Below are 18,516 nucleotides of genomic sequence, written 5' to 3' on the forward strand. Positions count from 1 at the left end.
CTAGTGGAAACATCCTTCTTTGTGTTCGGGATAACATCTTTCTGGTAGCACTTTTTTCTTGTTCTAAATATAAAAATCTTCTACAGTTACGAAAAAAATACAGCATAACATGAATGATCCATCAGTTTCATTGACAGGCACGTTCGTTGGAAAACAAGGAGCGATGTGATGTGAGGAGAACATGGATGTTCCGACAGCCTAATGAAACATATCATAATACATTATTCTTCTATCATTATTTTTCATATTCATGTTCATTTTTTTTTGTAATAAGTCTTAATTAGTCAAAGGAATTTTTTTTTTCTTAATGGTGATGACCAATTTCCAATTGTTATTGATAGTTGTTAGATGGATAAATGTAATTTAATACTCGTACGTGGTGTTTTACCATACATTACGACACAAAAATCAGCACATTGGCACAGGAATTCTGAAATAAAAAATACGGTACATACAGGTTGTCGAAATTTTTCGTTTTTTAAACCTTTTTCATTTCTACCAGAATTCATGAGATATTTAGCCCAAATTTGGAAACCAGCTTATTTTTAAGGTTATTCAATAAGTATCTCAAATCTACAATATATTATATTTCCTAAGTTAATCTCCCTCCCCCCAACCTTCACAAAAATTTCGCTGTGTTGCATTATGTATCGTGTATTTGAAATAAAAAATTCTGAATTTAATATTCCATTTAGAAACTTTTTTCAGTTGGATTGTTTCTGTATCTGTCACCATTTTCAGCCATTTGCAAAACAATTAGAGGAATCATCCTACTTTTATCATAATTAATTATGTCCGTTTTTGGAGAACCAAATAAGAACAAGAAACGTATTGAGATTTCTTGTGCAAAGCATGTGCATTCCTAGATATTTTTTCAAACATGTGGAAAACAGTGACAGATGGTGGAGAAACAATTAACAATCCAAAAAAGATTCCAAATCGAGTAGGAAATTTAGATTTTTACGAGAAAGCCATAAGTGGCGGTTCAAAAAAAATTAAAGGTAAGGGTAGAAGGGGGAATTATCCTAGAAAAAATAAAACCCTGTAAAATTTCGTCCATAGATTATAGATTTCGAATTATACTAATCAGAACTAATTTAAACTATCTATGTAGTAAAAAAAAATGTCACCGTGTAATGTAAAAACGGAGCGTCAGCAGACCTACGTTTATATGAACTTTTTGCTTTATTTTTAGACGCAGAATTTCTCTTAAAATTATGCTCTCTAATTTCAGGAAATTGTATGTAATGTCTCTTTTATTATGAAGTAGTAGAGAAAAAATGATACATAACTAGAAATTTGCCATATGCTAAGTCCAGGGAGAAATGTAAAAAACATTCACTTCTTATTACAAATAAATTGGAAAATCGTACTTCTGATTATTTTAACACTTAACTTAATGATGGGAAAATGGAATTGTTGAATCTTATGAAGAAATTTTACTACCATTTTAACTGAAAAAAAGTCTCTGAAAGCATCATTACCTGTGCATTCCAGTAAATGAAAAGCGGCAACCCGTGCTACATTTCTAAGAACAATTTCGCGTTTCGCCGTGTTGAAAAAAAAATAACTGTCTCTCTTCTCGGCCCCAAAAGGCGACCGTTTTAATTTGACTAATGGCAGACCATTATAGCCGACTTTTCCAGTTGAGAAAATAAAAATGCTAAACTACAGTTCGGATAGACTTTCACCAAAGAAGTGTGTCGATTTGTCATATATGAGCAAACTTTTTATTTCTTATAGAGATTAGTTCTTAGGTTGTAGTCCTATGTGTGATGAGAAACAAAGTTCCCCAAAACGCTAAAAATATTAAATATGTTCTGGAAAAAAATAAGCGATGATAGTGTGGAAAATTTAAAACATCAAATTCTAAATCTAATGACACCATCCTCTAGAGACGAAAAAATGCCCATAACAATTTCACTGCATAACGGACTATTTTGACTAATTAGGGAAATAGTTTACCTTAAACGTAGTTTTGTTGCACATAAAAAAGCGCAAGAGTTTCTCAACTTCGTACCTATTTTGGTTTATCGAGGTCCCAATGGTGAGTACAGAACCTGAATAACACTGTAGCGAACATTTTCATAGTAATTTCGTAAAACCAAAAATAAAACACAAGATAATAATAATATTGGACGTACTCCATATCTCCACAGAAATGTCATCATTTTTTGAGGCAATCTGTATAGTTCTTTTTCAACTCTTATATTCAACTTTTTTGCAATATCTATAATGGTAACAGAAATATCGAACAATTACACAGTATTGAGGAACACTGTATATCGAAATCACATTGAAGAACTTCTGTATAAAAAATGGTTTTGAAATATGTGCCATTTCTAAGACACCTAAGGACATATACACTCTTATAATGGGCTACCGCTTGAACTATTTACTTACTTGAATTTAACATGCGTGACTACATCACAACCACATAAATCAGTAGAGAAGAGTAAGACTTAAATAAAGATTGTAAAGGTACTATGGAATATCAGGTATAATGCTAATAGGTGAATGTAACTTTATTACCTGCGACTACACTATCTGCATATCTAAGTCTCTTGAGGACGTGCTCTATAAGGCCGACGTCAGTGCAAGCTTGAAGGTTCCGCACGCTCTTTCTTAGGATGGCTATGAATACGCTCCAAATTTCGGCCTAAAACAAAAAGTAAGTTTAGTGCAAAATAAAACTATTTATTTCAAATAGTCTTTCACTTCAAAAAGGTTTAAAATTATGTAAGATTCATTCGCAGCTATTTACGGCATTAATAAATGCAATCTAAAATTGCAATACTAATTTTGCGAGCCTGGAACTAAATTCTACAAAATTATAAAGAAGGCAGTTTCGGGTGCTAGACAACGGAACATTAAGCTGCAAATTGATAAATTAATTGTTTTCAGTCTGCATTTTTCTCAAACGACTGTTCTTTTTTAAACGACTGGTACTGTAATAATCGCTTTCCGGACTTGCAACGTAAATTAGTTTTATCTCCCTACTATTATAAACCTAATTATCAACAAGAGTAGAAGCATTTGGTAAACATTTATTAGCAAACATGTTTGTGAAGAATATGGCGATTTATCGGATTTAGAGTGTTTGGAAAAGTTGGTACAAAACTTAAGAAGATAAACGTACAGCCAAAAAATAGCAAAAAAAGTTCCTATAAATATTGGTCCGACGGAGCACCGTTCCTGAGATAAGGCCTTTTAAAGGGGTTATATCATTTGAATATTTGTTAAAATAACTTTCTTTTTATTAAGATTGCACTTAAAAATTGCACGTAATAATCATACCACAAGGGTCTTTAACTATCGTAAGTTTCATAAAAATCAATTATAAATAAAAGTAATTTTCTAACCACCCTTAACAGAATTTTTTCGAATTTTTTTTATTCCTTTGAAAGATTAAATAAATATTATTTTTTAAGAAAAAATTCTCTACTTTTTTTCGAATTTCGCGCAATTTAGTCAGAAATAATTATTTTTTAAATAATGTATGGCTCAGAACGGTAATATTTGTTTAACATTTTCACATAGTAGGTATTTTCCACGGTGACAGTTTCATTGTAGTGATTGTCACTTTCGTGTGCTATCATTTAAATTCTTACTTTTCTTTAGTTTTTTATTTGAGACTTTTGTGCTTGACTTTGCATTGCATTCGATTTTTTACGACCACGCTTTTATTAACCGAATATAATTATGAAATGTGTATTAAAAATATGAAAGTGATAATCGTTACAATCAAATTGTTATCATGAAAGGTGCCTGTTATGTGTAAGTGCTAAAAAAACGGTACGTTCTGAGTCATACATTGTTTAAAAAATAATCATTTTTGACTAAACTATGCAGAATTCTAAAAGAAAGTAGAGAATTTTTTTTTCAAAAAAAGTCAAATTCATTGATAAATAATATTATTTGTTTGATAATTCAAAGAAATAAAAAAAAATCGAAAAATTTTTCTTGATGGTAGTTAGAAAACTACCCTTATTTATAATCGATTTTCGTGAAATTTATGATAGCTAAAGACCCTTACGGTATGATTATTATCTTAATCAGAAAAAAGTTTTAGTATTTAAAAAATATCCAAATGTTAGGGTCCCTTTAGAGGGCCATATCTCAGTAATGGTACTTTGTCGAATTAATGTTTTTAGGAACAATTTTTACTATTTTTGACTACTTTCACCTTCTTAAGTTCCACAGCAAGTTTTCCAAACACCCTGTATATTGAATTATTCGCCGGGTAGGAAGGCATGCCCCCAGGACTCTCGGTGACGCATTCTCACATTTCCGACGTTTTTCCATTTAGTCTCGACGCCTGGGTCTCACTGATTTTCGTTTATTTCCAGTTCTCTTGTCTGTTGCGGGTTTACCAGCATACCGAAGGCGACGGATACGTTTCCGGCGGGAGTCTCGCATGGATGAGTTTAAAATGTTCCCCTGCTACGTTGATTTTCCTCGAGCTCTGCCACGCGTCAGTGTTAAATTGCGTTGGAGATTGTCTTGCAGCCTGTTTCCAGGCCTTCCTGATTGTGTTTTTAGAAATCCTTTTCCTATTATAATAAATCCTATTACGCCCCTGCCTGGGAAATGTAAGCATAACCACATCTCGAACTTAACGAGCCGGGTCTTTCAACGTAAAAGCCAATTCTCGCAGTTGTTTTCCATTGTCGAAGCCTCGTACTCATCTACATTTTAAATTAGTTCAATTATTATATCCATTCGCCGCATGTCTGTCGCACAACGCAGTTATTACGACGCTGGGATATCGAATTCTAGGCACGTCTCTTTGAAACATTCAGGATTCCGTATATTGCTATATTGTCTACTTGAACCAGTCTTGAGATTCAGGTGAATATGCAGCAAATTAGAAACGGTAGCGGCTTTTGATGCAACATGTTGTGGAAATGATTTTGAGACTACGAAATTAAGTGGAAATATTTAATGTCCAATGTGGAACTTGTAGCTGCAAGTAGCGTGGTCTTGTACATTATTTATCGTCCCGCATAGAAGGATTTCGTTACATTAACTTTATTTGAATTAAATATTAATACCCGAATATCGATCCTCTAAATTGCAACAGTTATAGTTTCTCTGGGCAAATGCAATTTCTTAAGACGCTTTGCCGATTTAGAGAACTTCTGCGTCTGCTAGTCGGATGCGAATTGACGTGCAGTAAAAACTAATTCATCAATAAACACGGTGACCGTTCAAATAGTAGTACTGTCAAAACGTCAGCTGTCAAAGAGCACTTGCACATTTTATTTAAAGTACTACAAGCAGTAATTATTAATGTCCAACTTCTCATATCTGTACCAATGTACCGAGGACATATAAAAATGTAACTATCATAAATCGTTTATTCACAGCTAATTGGCGGACCAAATACAAAAGTACACCCTTAAATTATAAGAAGAGAAGTTCGTGCACTTCTCGGGTCATTCCGACATGACATGGCATTTTACGGTTAGAAACTCTCAGTTTTTTCGAGCTATTCCGAGTCGTATTTTGATATTCAATATTTCAAACTTACATCCTGTAATAACAACTGCGGTTTGGCTATATACAGGGTGACGCTTTGTTGATGCATTTATGGAATCTAGGCAAAACGGCAGTAGATTTTCTAGCACGATTTTTAAGGGAAACTTTATGAAGTGGTTGTTTTAAGGCACCTCGATTCTTTTCAATATACAGGGCGTTTTGGAAAAAGCTTTCGTTTGAACATGGCGCGGTACCTCGGCCACTGTAGAAGATAGAGCTAAAGTTCAAACGTCAATATTTTAAATAATTTAAGTTGCAATTCAATTGCTTGCTCAAAACTTTTCCATCGATAACAGCTTTTTTACTTCTGATAGATTTTTTTTTTTTAATAAGATACTCTGCATATTATTGGTTAATTCGATAGATTTGTTTAAGCTGATTTCACTGACAGGAGGTTTGATATAGACTGAAAAATTAAATAAAAACTTAAATTATTATTATCATAAATAGGTTCAACCTCATATCAGTAGGATCAGCCAGTAACAAAGCATATAACAAAGTTCCCTGAAAAAGGTAGATTAAACAAAGCGGGGAAAGAAGTTCGGGAGAGTTTTATTTTAATTAATTGCACCCCTTTCTGATCACTATTGAAGTAAGAGAGTTGCAAAAGTGGTAGTTGAGACACCATGCAACTCCACAGCGTGTTTTTGTTTATTTTCAAGCGATTCCTGTAACGGGCATGGAATAAATCATTCTCGGGTGCAGGAAATACTATTCCTTGCTTCTGTGCTTTCTCTAACTATAAATTTAAGAAAATATATTTATTACGGCTTATCGATTTTCTTAGCGGAAGGTCTTGAACCCTTCAGCGTACCTACATAATAAAAATATTGCAGAGTATATGTTTCTTTGAAGAAATTTAATTCATTACTTCATCGAAGGGGAATTTGTAGAAGCTATTTTCAGTAGAGTTGCCTTCTCCGTTAAACTTTAATATCGAAGTTTCTCGTGTATCTCTTTAAACTTCGACTAACGCAAGGAATTTGTAATTAGGATGTATTTATTATTAACCGGTACGCTGACAGAGAACATCTCATTCTTCTTTGCCCTACAATGCAAGAGGAGCACAATTTGATCATGAGGGAAACGAATGGTGCGGCATATTTCCTTAATGTAAAAATAACGAATAATTTCAGTGTCTCCGGAATGTTATATATTGTTACGTTTCGCGTTGACGTGCATTTACATAAATACATATGCAAAGGACATTAGGACTTGGAAGCTCTAAGTACCGACAAGGCCTCTTTAAAACTTTAATATAACGAGGTTGTTTGCCTAATGGCTTTTTCTACCCTCAGGTACCAACATAATAAAAACATCCAACAAGAAAAGTTTATTTTTTTGGGGAAAATTGAGAGTAATTTGTTACAGAGGTTTTTGTGATTAAGCGAGGCATAGATGCAATTTTACAGATACACACATCCATCTTCACTAATATTTAAAGGATCTTTATAGTGCTGTATACGATGCATGAAGTTCTCTTAACTTTAGCTGCAAACATTAAATGTATGTAAATTTCTACAGTGGACAAATAGTTGCTCAGACTTTCTTTACCGTTGTATGTCTTGTTTGTTTCAGTATAGAAACTTCGAAAATAAAATTATAAACAGTTGCAGGGGAATATACATGTATTTTGATGTCGCGACTAAATGTGTAGAAGTGTGAAAAATGGGTAGTTTCACCATTTCCTTCTTTTTGTCGTTTTTTTGTAATACATTTAAATGTATCTCTGCGTACAATATATGGGTTTTTGACAGACTTTGACCAACCTAGAAATGTTCTCCTGACTTCTCAGACCCCCTCAACCAACCATGAAGAGCGCAGGAAGCGTGCTACATATCAACTGCAACCAAAGAGCAATAATACGCCACTGCTCTCTAATTTGATAGAACTAGATTGGTTTTAGTTTTAGCAGAAAGAAGGTATTTAATTACTTTTTCACAACATAAATTGCTCTTTCAGGATGTACCCAAAAACCATTGATCACTGTTCTTTAACCTACTTAAAATCAAATTTGGCTTCCGCGAATAACCGAAGATAGTTTGGACCATTTGGCGCATCAGGACTGACATTGTTTTATTGACTAGAGTACATTAAAGTAAATTCCACAATACAAAATTGGCCTATAAGAGATCATTTGCGAATATTAAAAAAGCCGATTTTGTTTTAGCCAATAAAATGAATAATTCTAGCTCACAGCTTATTTAAAAAAGTACATAATCACGTGCTTTGACATGCTCAAAAACAACAAAGTTCACGTGCAAATTTGTGTAATATGTAGCAGTGCCGAGAAGTAGGTCCGACCTAACTTCCTTTATTCTTAAGCCTCTAGAATATTATAGGAAAATATTGAAATTCCTATTCACCATACTAGGAGATTTCTCTGTGATGGGGCATACACTTCATGAAATACATATATGTTTCAATAAGTAAAACTGTAAGAGAATATATCATTTCTATGCTGATAGATTCGCTATTGGAGACTATCCCTAAAGGAGAATTAATGGAGCCTTGCAGAAAAGCACATCATCCACTCTAAATGCAGCATCTGAAGAGTGCTGGTGTCAACTGGTTGAGATGTTAAGAAACGGTACAGTGAGACAAATGAAATGCAATTTTAAGTGATATCTCTAAGATGGCTATAAGACTCGGTCCATTGAGAATGCATTGAATTAAATAATTGCCGCACAATTGAAAAAATTAATGATATGGACGGTTCTCATTTGAAATAAATAATTTCGGATATCCAGGCAAGAACTAAACTTTGGAGTCAGTTCTTAAAGAAAATCAATGGATCCAACATAATTTTTAAATCTCTTCCAATACCAAATGTTATGTATTTCAACAGTTCGGAGACGCCGGAGCTCACCACATCTTCAATAAAGACCTGGAGAAACTAATAATAAATGTATTACTCGTCTGCAAGATTCACAGCTCAGAAAGTTCACATTTTATCCTCGAGGTATGTATAAATCTGGAAGTAGATAGGTATTCTACAAAACGTCTGTGCATAGACCCACTTAAGAACAAGGAAAGATTTCAAGTTAGAAATACGTAATATGCCTGACTGAATAAATCCAATTCATCATTCCTGAAAAGGAATTCCTAGACACAGCCTTAGGTGGAGTTGCTGATACGTACTTTCGTAAATTTTAATGTCGAGGTTTCTCATATGCCTATTTCTCTTTAAAATCCCTTACAAACGATATTCGTATTTAGGACGCGCATTTATTATTAATCATTTCGAAGGAAATGTTTTATTCGTCTTTGTAGGGAAACCACGCGATGGAATTGATTGTCGAGAAATTGCGGATTAAGTGATGTTAATAAAAGAAACTAACAAATTATTGCAGGGTGATTTAATATGATAACTAGATGTGATTTAATATGATAAATAGATGTGATTTAATATGATAAATAGATGTGATTTAATATGATAAATAGATGTGATTTAATATGATAAATAGATGTGATTTAATATGATAAATAGATAACTGTGATTAATTTGTCCAAGATATGCCTTTGAGGTTTCAAAGTCTACTCGAGGTTTATTTTTAATGATCACACTTTATGTATAACGTCGATTTTAGCTTTCGGGTATAACGAAACATCTGATTAGAAATACTCGTTATTTCTCAAAACAGATCCAGTGTCCGTGTTCCGAAGTATCCGTCGCTCAAATGTAACTAAAATATAATCTCTGAAACTAAATTTCTGAAAATGTGAAGTCTGCAAGGAACTATGAGAAAGTCGTTGATAAGAATAGCTGAGTGAAACAAATACCAAGATGTATCAAATGTCAGATCAATGTTACGTAATTCGTTTTTCCTGGATTTTACTCTATTTAGAATCAATAAAGTCTTGGTAAGATTACCGACGACATATTTAGTTTCCAGAGAAATGGTAAAATCGAAGCAGGGTATTAGTCAATGTATCCATTTTTATGGAAAATATCTCATTGGTAAAACTACCAGGGGTTTAACATTGGGTTTTAGGACAACTGATCAACCTATACGTAACGGAGGATGTGGATCATGCTACGTTTACGGAAGTTAGATACGCTTACTTTTATTTCGTGCTTAAGGTGCCTAATATGCACACCTACTGGAATGTGTTCCATATCCTGGGACCTCGTTTTTTTTTACATTGATGACGACAGCATTTCGATTTTAAAAGCTGAAGAATTGTCTGGGCCTCGTCAAAATCTACATTATTTCTCTTATTTTTTGGAAATAACCACCAACACCAGTAGGGATTGCTGGAGCCGTGGAATTGCAGTTAAAATATATTAGATCGTGTAGTATGAAATGAGTATAATTGAATTGAAACTTTAGTCATTTTTTTTTCATATGAAATGTTTTTATTGTCAATCGAAATATGCACCACCATTATCAATACACTTCTGCCATTTAACGGGAAGTTCATTGATTCCCCTGCTGTAAAAGCCTGCAGGCCGGGAGTCGATAAACTCTTGGAAGGCAGCTTTGACAGCCTCGTCGGAGTTGAATGTTTTCCCTACCAAGAAGTTATCTAAATTTTGAAAGAAGTGGTAATCAGTGGGTGCTAAGTCGGGTGAATACGGTGGATGACGAAGAGTTTCCAATTCCAACTCCTGTAGCTTGGCCAAGGTGACTTGTGCGGTGTGTGGCCGAGCGTTGTCGTGCAACAATAGCGGTGCGCTTCGATTGACTAATCTTGGCTGCTTGGCTGGCGTCAGTTGCCTCATCATTTCGGTCAGTTGTCGGCAGTAGACATCAGCCGTAATCGATTCACCAGGTTTCATGAAGCTGTGATGGATGACACCTGCGTTGGACCACCAAACGGACACCATAAGCTTCTTTTGATGAAGATTTTTTTTCGCACAATGTTTTGGTGGTTCATCTTGATCCAACCACTGCGATGAACTCTGGTCTGGTATTGTCATATAGGATCCATTTCTCATCACAAGTAACAATCCGATTGAAAAATTGATCGTTATTATACCGGCACAACAAAGAACAACAAAGAACAAGCTTCGAGACGTCGTTCTTTCTGTATGTCGCTCAACTCATGCGGTACCCACTTGTCCAGCTTTTTCACCTTATTTCAGCTAATTTCAGCCAAATGAGTCAATATTGTTTTTTTGGACTGACTGACTGAACTGAATATTAACGATAATTCGCTTGCACTTTGACGTGGATTCGCTTCCACCACGCTTCCACACTTTCAGATAATCGTTATCCACTTGAGTTTCAGGTCGTCCACGTGGTTCATTTGTTCAGGTTAGTTCAGGTCAAAATTGCCAGAACGAAATTTCATGAACCAACGAGATACTGTTTGCTGTGAAGTGACTTCAGTACCAAACACATCATTAATATTGCGAGCCGTCTGAGCTGTTGTGGTTCCACGGTGGAACTCATATTTCATTGTGTCAAACACACGAATTTCACTATTTTGCATGGCTGCACAAAAATTTTTATAAAAATAAAAGTTTTCAATAATTTTGAACACTTTAAACTCTGATCGAAAGAGGAAGAATGTGCCTTTTCCACATAAAAAAGTCAAGTCCAAATATAGATTTAGAGTGAAGATATTCGCAGTTGAATGTGGCATTTCGAGAATCTACTCATTTCATACTACACGACCTAATAAAATTATTAAGATAATTGTTTTCGCAAAAAACATTTTTTATCTACGTTTTTTGGAAGTTGGTTTATTGCATATAAATTTTGCTTCGTAATATAAACATTTTGCAATCCCATTTTTTACCATCGATGGTTAGAGCTATCATAATTCAAGCAAGGGCGTGTATTCATTGGTTTCGAAACTTATCAAAGCAAAAAATCATTAGTAAAAACACGCACGCAACATATAACAAAATAAACCTGCAAACACATATCCGAATGTAAATCCTTCAAGTCAATTTTCCAATTCGACGGAGAATGAGCTTTGCTATCAATTTTTCCTCGTTTTATGTCACGCGTCAACATCAAATCGAAGTCGGACCTTTGCCTGAATAGGACTGTCCGTTCGATGTGATATCTGTTGGTCAGTGCCACTCCAGGGGTCCGCATGCAAAACCAATATTAATGTCAATGGCTGCTGAAGTGACAGGTAATTTGTGAAAATCAAGTCCTGGTAAAAAGGTTTGAACCGATAACGTGCTCCAAACTAAAACCGACCTCCAGCTACCCTTAGAAATACAGCTGCATGTCTAAAATAAGTTCAAGTTTTAATGATTATCATTTCGGCAAATGGAAACAAATGTATACCTGAAATAATCCTAGACATGCATCCTAGACTTTCTCCAAGGCGAAGTGGAGGTCGGACTTATTGAACGCACGTTATTTCAGAAATTCAAAAAATAAGGTATTACTTTCCGTTATGATTTCATTGCTTTGCTGCGGTTTTAGTGTCCTGCTTTGTCCGGCCCTTTGCTGTAAACATTACTAAGGGGACGCTTATCGGGTTACTAAAAACTTAATAAGTTAGTTACTATTTATATACTACGTGACAAAGAAAGGTAAACACCCATTAAAAACCATTTTATTTTGATAATTTTTTGCATGTTGAGTTATCTTAAAAAAAGAAAGAAATGATCAAAATTTCAAGTTAATCTGTTAATTTTTTTTTTAGTTTCCATGGGTCGTTCCTTAAAAAAATAAAATTTTGTTTAAACATTTTTGTTCATATTTGCATCGCAACTTTTGTGAAATGTGTTGCAATCGGTCATAATTTTTACTCATTATGCCTAGAGTGCGTAGAATTGAACAGATTCGTCAGCTTAGTGACTTTGAGAAGGGGCGGATTGTTGGGTTGCGCGAAGCAGGTCTGTCAGTCAGAGAAGTGTCTAGAAGACCTAACAGATCCTTAGGAACCATAGTGCGATGTTACCAGGCGTGGACTCAGGAAGGCCGTGGGCACAGAACCAGAGGCACTGGGCGACTCAGAGGAACCACAGAGCGCGAAGATCGTCGATTGCGACTTTTGGCTCTTAGAGACCGATTTAGCAGCAGTCGAGATATTGCAAATCAGTGGTTTGAAGTACATGGGAATAGGGTTGGTATGCGTACAGTATATCGCCGAATACGAAGTTTTGGCCTTTTGTCCTATCGTCCGCATTGGGTGCTGCCTCTCACTCGCGAACATCGATCTAACCGCTTACAATGGTGTAGAGAGAGGATTCAGTGGGATCAAGAATGGACTCAGGTGATCTTTAGTGATGAATCCCGCTTCTGTCTGGGGATGAACGGCGGTCGGGCAAGGGTGAGAAGGCGACGGGGTGAAAGGCGAGATCCACAATTTGACAGAGAGCGTCATGTCCACCGTACTGTAGGCGTTATGGCATGGGGTGCTATCGCATATGGTAGCAGGTCACCCCTAGTTTTCATTAGAGGCAACATGACTGCCCAACGCTATAACCAAGAAGTGTTGGAGCCATATGTGATTCCATATTTTCGAACTATCCCAAACGCTATTTTCCAGCAAGACAATGCTATGTTGTTGCTACGCAAACAATAACGTTCATGGATCAACATCAAATCAACCGTTTACCCTGGCCACCTCGATCGCCGGATCTGTCTCCTATTGAACATGTCTGGGACATGATTGGCCGCAGACTGTTGAATTTACAGCACCCTCCACAGACTTTAGCAGCCCTTACTCATGAAGTTCAGATTGCCTGGAATGAGATACCTCAAGAAGACATTGACAATCTTATTAGATCCGAGCCCAGGCGTATCAATGAGTGCATAAGGAACCGTGGATACTCAACACACTATTGAAAAAAAAAATGAAGTTCTTCCTCTGATCTTGCTGAAAATGTAATCATTGAATAAGTATGTGGTACTGAACAGGTACAAAAAAAATTATCAAAATAAAATTATCTTTAATGGGTGTTTACCTTTCTTTGTCACGCAGTATATGTATACTCTAGTTACTCATTACGATATTCACCGTCCGACTTTACTTATAGCGGATGAAAGCAAGTCGGATTTCCCTATCTCCTGTTTAAGCTGTTTCTCAATAAACAAGAAAATCTCATTATACAGGAATGGAATAATTATAATATTGTTGAAAACAACATTAAAATCCCATACCAATAATTCTAAAGTTCAAAACATTAATCGGATAAAGATAAAATTATAAGATTCTCTACCCGTCTATACTTGTAACCGCCCTATGAAGTTTCGTGGTGATGAAAGTTTTCGCACCGTCACGAAAGTTTGCAATTGGACTAATGGAAATTTCAACTTCGCTAGTGTCCAGTTTCAGGACGAATTAGCTACCTATAGACTAGCGGAACGAGTGATAAATGTGATTTAACTCGAAGCTCAGAAGTTAGATGTTGATTTTAGGATGAAATAAATAAGATTTTCAGTTCGACTATCGAACTTGAGATAGAAGTAAACAAATTTAAAAGTAAATTATTAGGAATTTAATGATGCACATATTATTCGACGGACAAAGTGATTATGCAATAAGTTGAGGGAAAATTATCGATAATTTTTGGGAAATTAGCACGAATGCCAATTACCGTGAGAAAGAGCAGGAGTGAATGTAAAATACGAGTGTCTTTTTCAGTTTCAGCTACATTTATACACAGAGAATTCAAGTTGATTGAGTTTAAATTGCACGAGTATATGCGTTAAAGCAGAACAGAAAAATTGTGTTGTTGTCCGATGTAAGTGACATGGTGCACCCTTTTACCATTGTCATCCTTTACGTTCAACACAAGTCCTGTATTTGTAGAACTGCAGCAAGCAGGATAAATTAAGGTTCTGCTTTCGTTTTATGACTAGCTAAGAAGTGACAACCGTTTGGTTGTAGGATTTGATGAGAAAAAGCGTCACATTATCCGTCAAAATTAGAAATACAGTTGTGATCTTGTTAGGTACAATATTTTTCCTACGAGTACATGTCTGTTAGTGTATGTTAGATTCTGTAAGCTCAATTACACATTAGCATGCAGCAATAGTACATTAAAATACAAGTTTCATAAGATAGCACATTGGTGTGTTTGGTCCAAATTTGGTTGGGTCGATTCACCCCTTTCTATACGATAACCGTGAACTACGTAGATCGTGGACTGGATTGATCGTTTATGAAGGACCATCCTGAATTCGCAGTCTCAGAGACACTGTTTTCGCGTATAAGAGAAACCAAACCTCCTTAACTTAACAAAGGTTTATTGGTAACATTAACAACTATACAATATCGAGAGATACGTTATTTAACATATGTTGACGAGAAGAATCTAACGCTCACGAGTCCGTGATAAAGTAGCGAGAAAAGAGAGCCTCTTCAGTTTTGCACCCTCCTTAAGTACTGATACGGAGGTGCAACACCCATAGACGTACTCCCGATAAGGCCCCATTGGCAGCTTCTAAGCTACCTTGTCGCGTTAAAGCGTAGCACTTAGAGGCATGGTCGCTGGGCTTTTATTGGAGCCCAGCCATTGTATTCGTTTGGCGGTATCTTTAACTTAGATTCGCAATTTTAGTCCGACAAAGAATAGTGCTGGAAATCCCAATCATAAAATAACTTCCCTCAGCTGAAGATGGGTGTTAAGCGCTGGGAATTCCAACAGTGTTACCCAATGGCTGGGGTTGTCCATGGGCGTAACATCAGTTTCTTAAACTCACTTTGGACATTTAAATTAATAAATAACATAACTAAAATGCATGATATAACAATACGTCGCAAGTCCTAACAGGTGCACGAATCAAAGCTTTAAAAAAGAGGAGCCTAACAACGAATTCGCAAAACATAAGTGCATCAAAGGCCTTATGAGGCGGGTATCTTACAGTGTTTTCTATCGGTAACACTAGTGTTGCACTAGGGCCAAATTAGGTGTTCCATTGACAATTCTTATGTTGAGTAACGTGTTCAGGTAATGTACAGCGAATGATTGGAAGAAAGTGATTACATGAACTTGAAATTATTGTATTAACTGATTACAGTCTTAGCTCTCATTCGATAGAAGATTTATTTTCGTTTGGAATTCTCGGCGTTTACGGAGAAGTAGGTAATAAAGCTACAAAATTGAGTTTGCAGTCATTCCATTGATTGCAATTGATTACTACAGAAGAAATTAAGCAAAAAGTTAGATTTGGTTTTGAAATATGAGTCAAAGTCAATATATAGAAATTCCATGCTTGCAAATTTCTGCTCTGTAATTTTATTATTTACTTCTTATTCATTTTACCTACTTCTAAGTAAACCCTAAAAACTTCAAACTTAAAGTACGAGCTTTAGAAGAAACCTTTATAGGGTGCGTTGAATCATGGTGAAATATGTTTTTCCGTCTTTTTTTTAAATGGATGAATAATGTATGTAGTCGGCCACAATGTCGTCATCATCTCCATTGGCATTTTACATATGGTTGCCATGGAAATTCACGTCAAATAAAACATCGCCGTCGATGTTGTAGTTCAAGACGCGTTTGTATTTCGGATTTAATGTACGCTTAATTTAGATATTTTTACATACACTTTTTGAGTCTATTTTACGTTTCCATTTTAATTAATTTAATTTTCTAGACCTGATTATTCTTGTTTAAAACAGTAATTACTTTGCTTACGATCTGTACTAGGGCGTAGTGCAAAAAAATCATAATCATTTATTATAAGATTTAAAAAATCACCGCAACCTAAAAATCCCATCGATTGCTGGCAATTCATGAAAAAGTATAATCAAAACAAGCTCGAATAATGAGAATTAATTTTCATCTCCGGTGCCTGATTACGGTGAATTTTTGAATGTGCGCTATATAAAAAAAATCCAATGAGATCATTAACATGGTTTTTATTCCAGTTTCCTAAACCAAACAAAAGGAAAAATTCAAATTATACAAAAATATATTCACCCTCTCAGGGAAATTGAATCCACCCCCGTTATTTGGGCGAAAATCGGGCAATCCCAAGGTATATCCAAAGCGACGTCCGATATAAACGCAAATATTTGTATGCATGGACTGGCTCCATTGAACCCTGTATACAGAGAATTCTCTTTTTCTTGTCCAACTAACGAGATTTAGGAGTTTTCGCGATATAATAACCTCTGTATATGCAACTCTCCTAGGGGAATTCTACAAACCCACTATGTAAGTGTACGGAACCATAATCGTAAAAGCAAATTCGGAAGGAATGTTTTCTTGACTACGTCGGATACAATTCCGAAGATTTTTTAAAACTTTGACGGTTTATTAGAATTTACCTGGATGTGTGTAAATCGAAAATGGCTAGGTAATTTCAGTTTTTTGGCCAATTATTTTTCCGTATTTTGAGTATGGATATAACACATCATGGGTGTCCAAAATTACGTTGAAAAAATTATTTTTCGAGTAAATATGTTATGCTGAAAATGATTTTTTTCCATTCGGGATTACTGTCGAATAGTAGCTAATATACAGGATGTAACATTTACCCCGGAATATCGAAATATCTCGAATATTTAGCATTCCATAAAGAAATTTTTAGTATCAAACTTTAATCACTCTGAAGAAAATGTATTGGTGCTAAAGTTGATTTCCCTCCACCCCCCATGCGGACGAGATGGAAGTTAACTTTTTCATTTTAAACGGCAATACCCATTTTTTTATCAATTCGGATAATAGGGCTACAAATAAGAAAAAATTGTCTGAAATATTTTTTTCGATGAATGCTAGAAAAAATTGTAATTAACGAAATTCAATTTCTCTATCACTTATGATTTACCGAAAGGTTCGATAACATCTGCTTTGGAATTAATGTAAACGTGAATTTTTGTAGAGCTTTTATTTAAAGTAAATGTTCAAAATGGTATACCCGAACTTCAATGCACTTATTTATCCGTGTTTTAAAGGGCACTTCACATCTACGAAGTGTGCCCTTAAAAATATTGGTACAAGCGTTTACAATTCACGGAATCATATTCTCACGTGTCGTTGGTATTTCTTTATAAACCTGATTTTTGAGATATCCCCTCAGAAAGAAATCCAATGAAGTCAGATCAGGAAATCTAGCAGGCTGATTCACCGGATCAGATCTGCCCATCCACCTGCCGTTAAAATTACGATTAAGATCTTCCCATGCCATCGCATAATACTGAGTCGCACAACCGTCACATTGAAACCACATGTTCTGACCCACTTCTAAGTTTGTCCTGGAGTAATATGGGCAATACATTTCATCATTCAAATTGCCTTCAATTACGTGGGAACCGATAGATTTACTGCCAATGATTTCACACCATACGTTGACAGTCCAAGGATGCCGTTGCTCAACTTGTCGAAGCTAATACGGATTTTTAACACTTCAGTAATGCATGTTATGCCTATTACCTGTACCATGATTTGTAAATCATGACTCGTTAGAAAAAAATACACAACGTAAAAAATTGGGATTTTATTCTATCTATCCAGATAGCAAAAGTCTAAACGATTTTGAAAATCTTCTTCATGGAGTTCTTGGTGTAAAGAGATATGTTAAGGATAAAACTTATAAATCCTCAGCATTCTCCATAATTCATATAAAAAATTCCTGATAATCCTGATATCTGTCTTGTACTCACTTGGAAATTAAAAGCCATAGCACCTAGGACTGCAGTTTACTTGTTTTCTCCACACACAGGAGCTGGGCGATTTCTTTTCTTCTGAATTACAGTCCTTTCATTAATAAATTTTTTAATCACATGATAGAAAGAAGTCCAGAATCGTGATCTTTCAGGAAAACGCTGAGCGTAGAGATTGACAACATTACCTAAATACCTATCAGTTCCTTCATACACCAAAACCATTTCACTTGTCTCTTGTACAGTCAAATATTCCATCGTAAAGAAGTATTAACAACAGAAAGTCTAAAAGTAGGTGTTTTTTTGGTTTATATTGTCAGGGATGGTTACTACTCAACCTCTTCAAGACACTGATGCAACTTAGTGGTATCTGCTTCCGCGGCTGGTTCTGCGTTTGCTTATTTTCGAAGGACCACTCCTGTTTTTGTCAGACCAAGAGGAACT

The 18,516-nt window shown here is 35.4% G+C and overlaps 1 protein-coding gene across 16 annotated transcripts in view; it reads right to left on the bottom strand.

Annotated features, from left to right (window-relative positions):
- The window catches only part of rg (rugose), a 483,271-nt gene that overhangs the window by 215,035 nt on the left and 249,720 nt on the right, over positions 1-18,516 (bottom strand). For all 16 annotated transcript variants that reach the window (XM_066406800.1, XM_066406798.1, XM_066406795.1 and 13 more), the window contains exon 3: positions 2,533-2,659. In XM_066406800.1, coding sequence (XP_066262897.1) covers positions 2,533-2,659 — 127 coding nt within the window. The remainder of the gene's footprint in view (positions 1-2,532; positions 2,660-18,516) is intronic.

The sequence above is a fragment of the Euwallacea similis genome, chromosome 3 (genome assembly GCF_039881205.1).
Source record: "Euwallacea similis isolate ESF13 chromosome 3, ESF131.1, whole genome shotgun sequence".
NCBI classification, from domain to species: Eukaryota; Metazoa; Arthropoda; class Insecta; order Coleoptera; family Curculionidae; genus Euwallacea; species Euwallacea similis.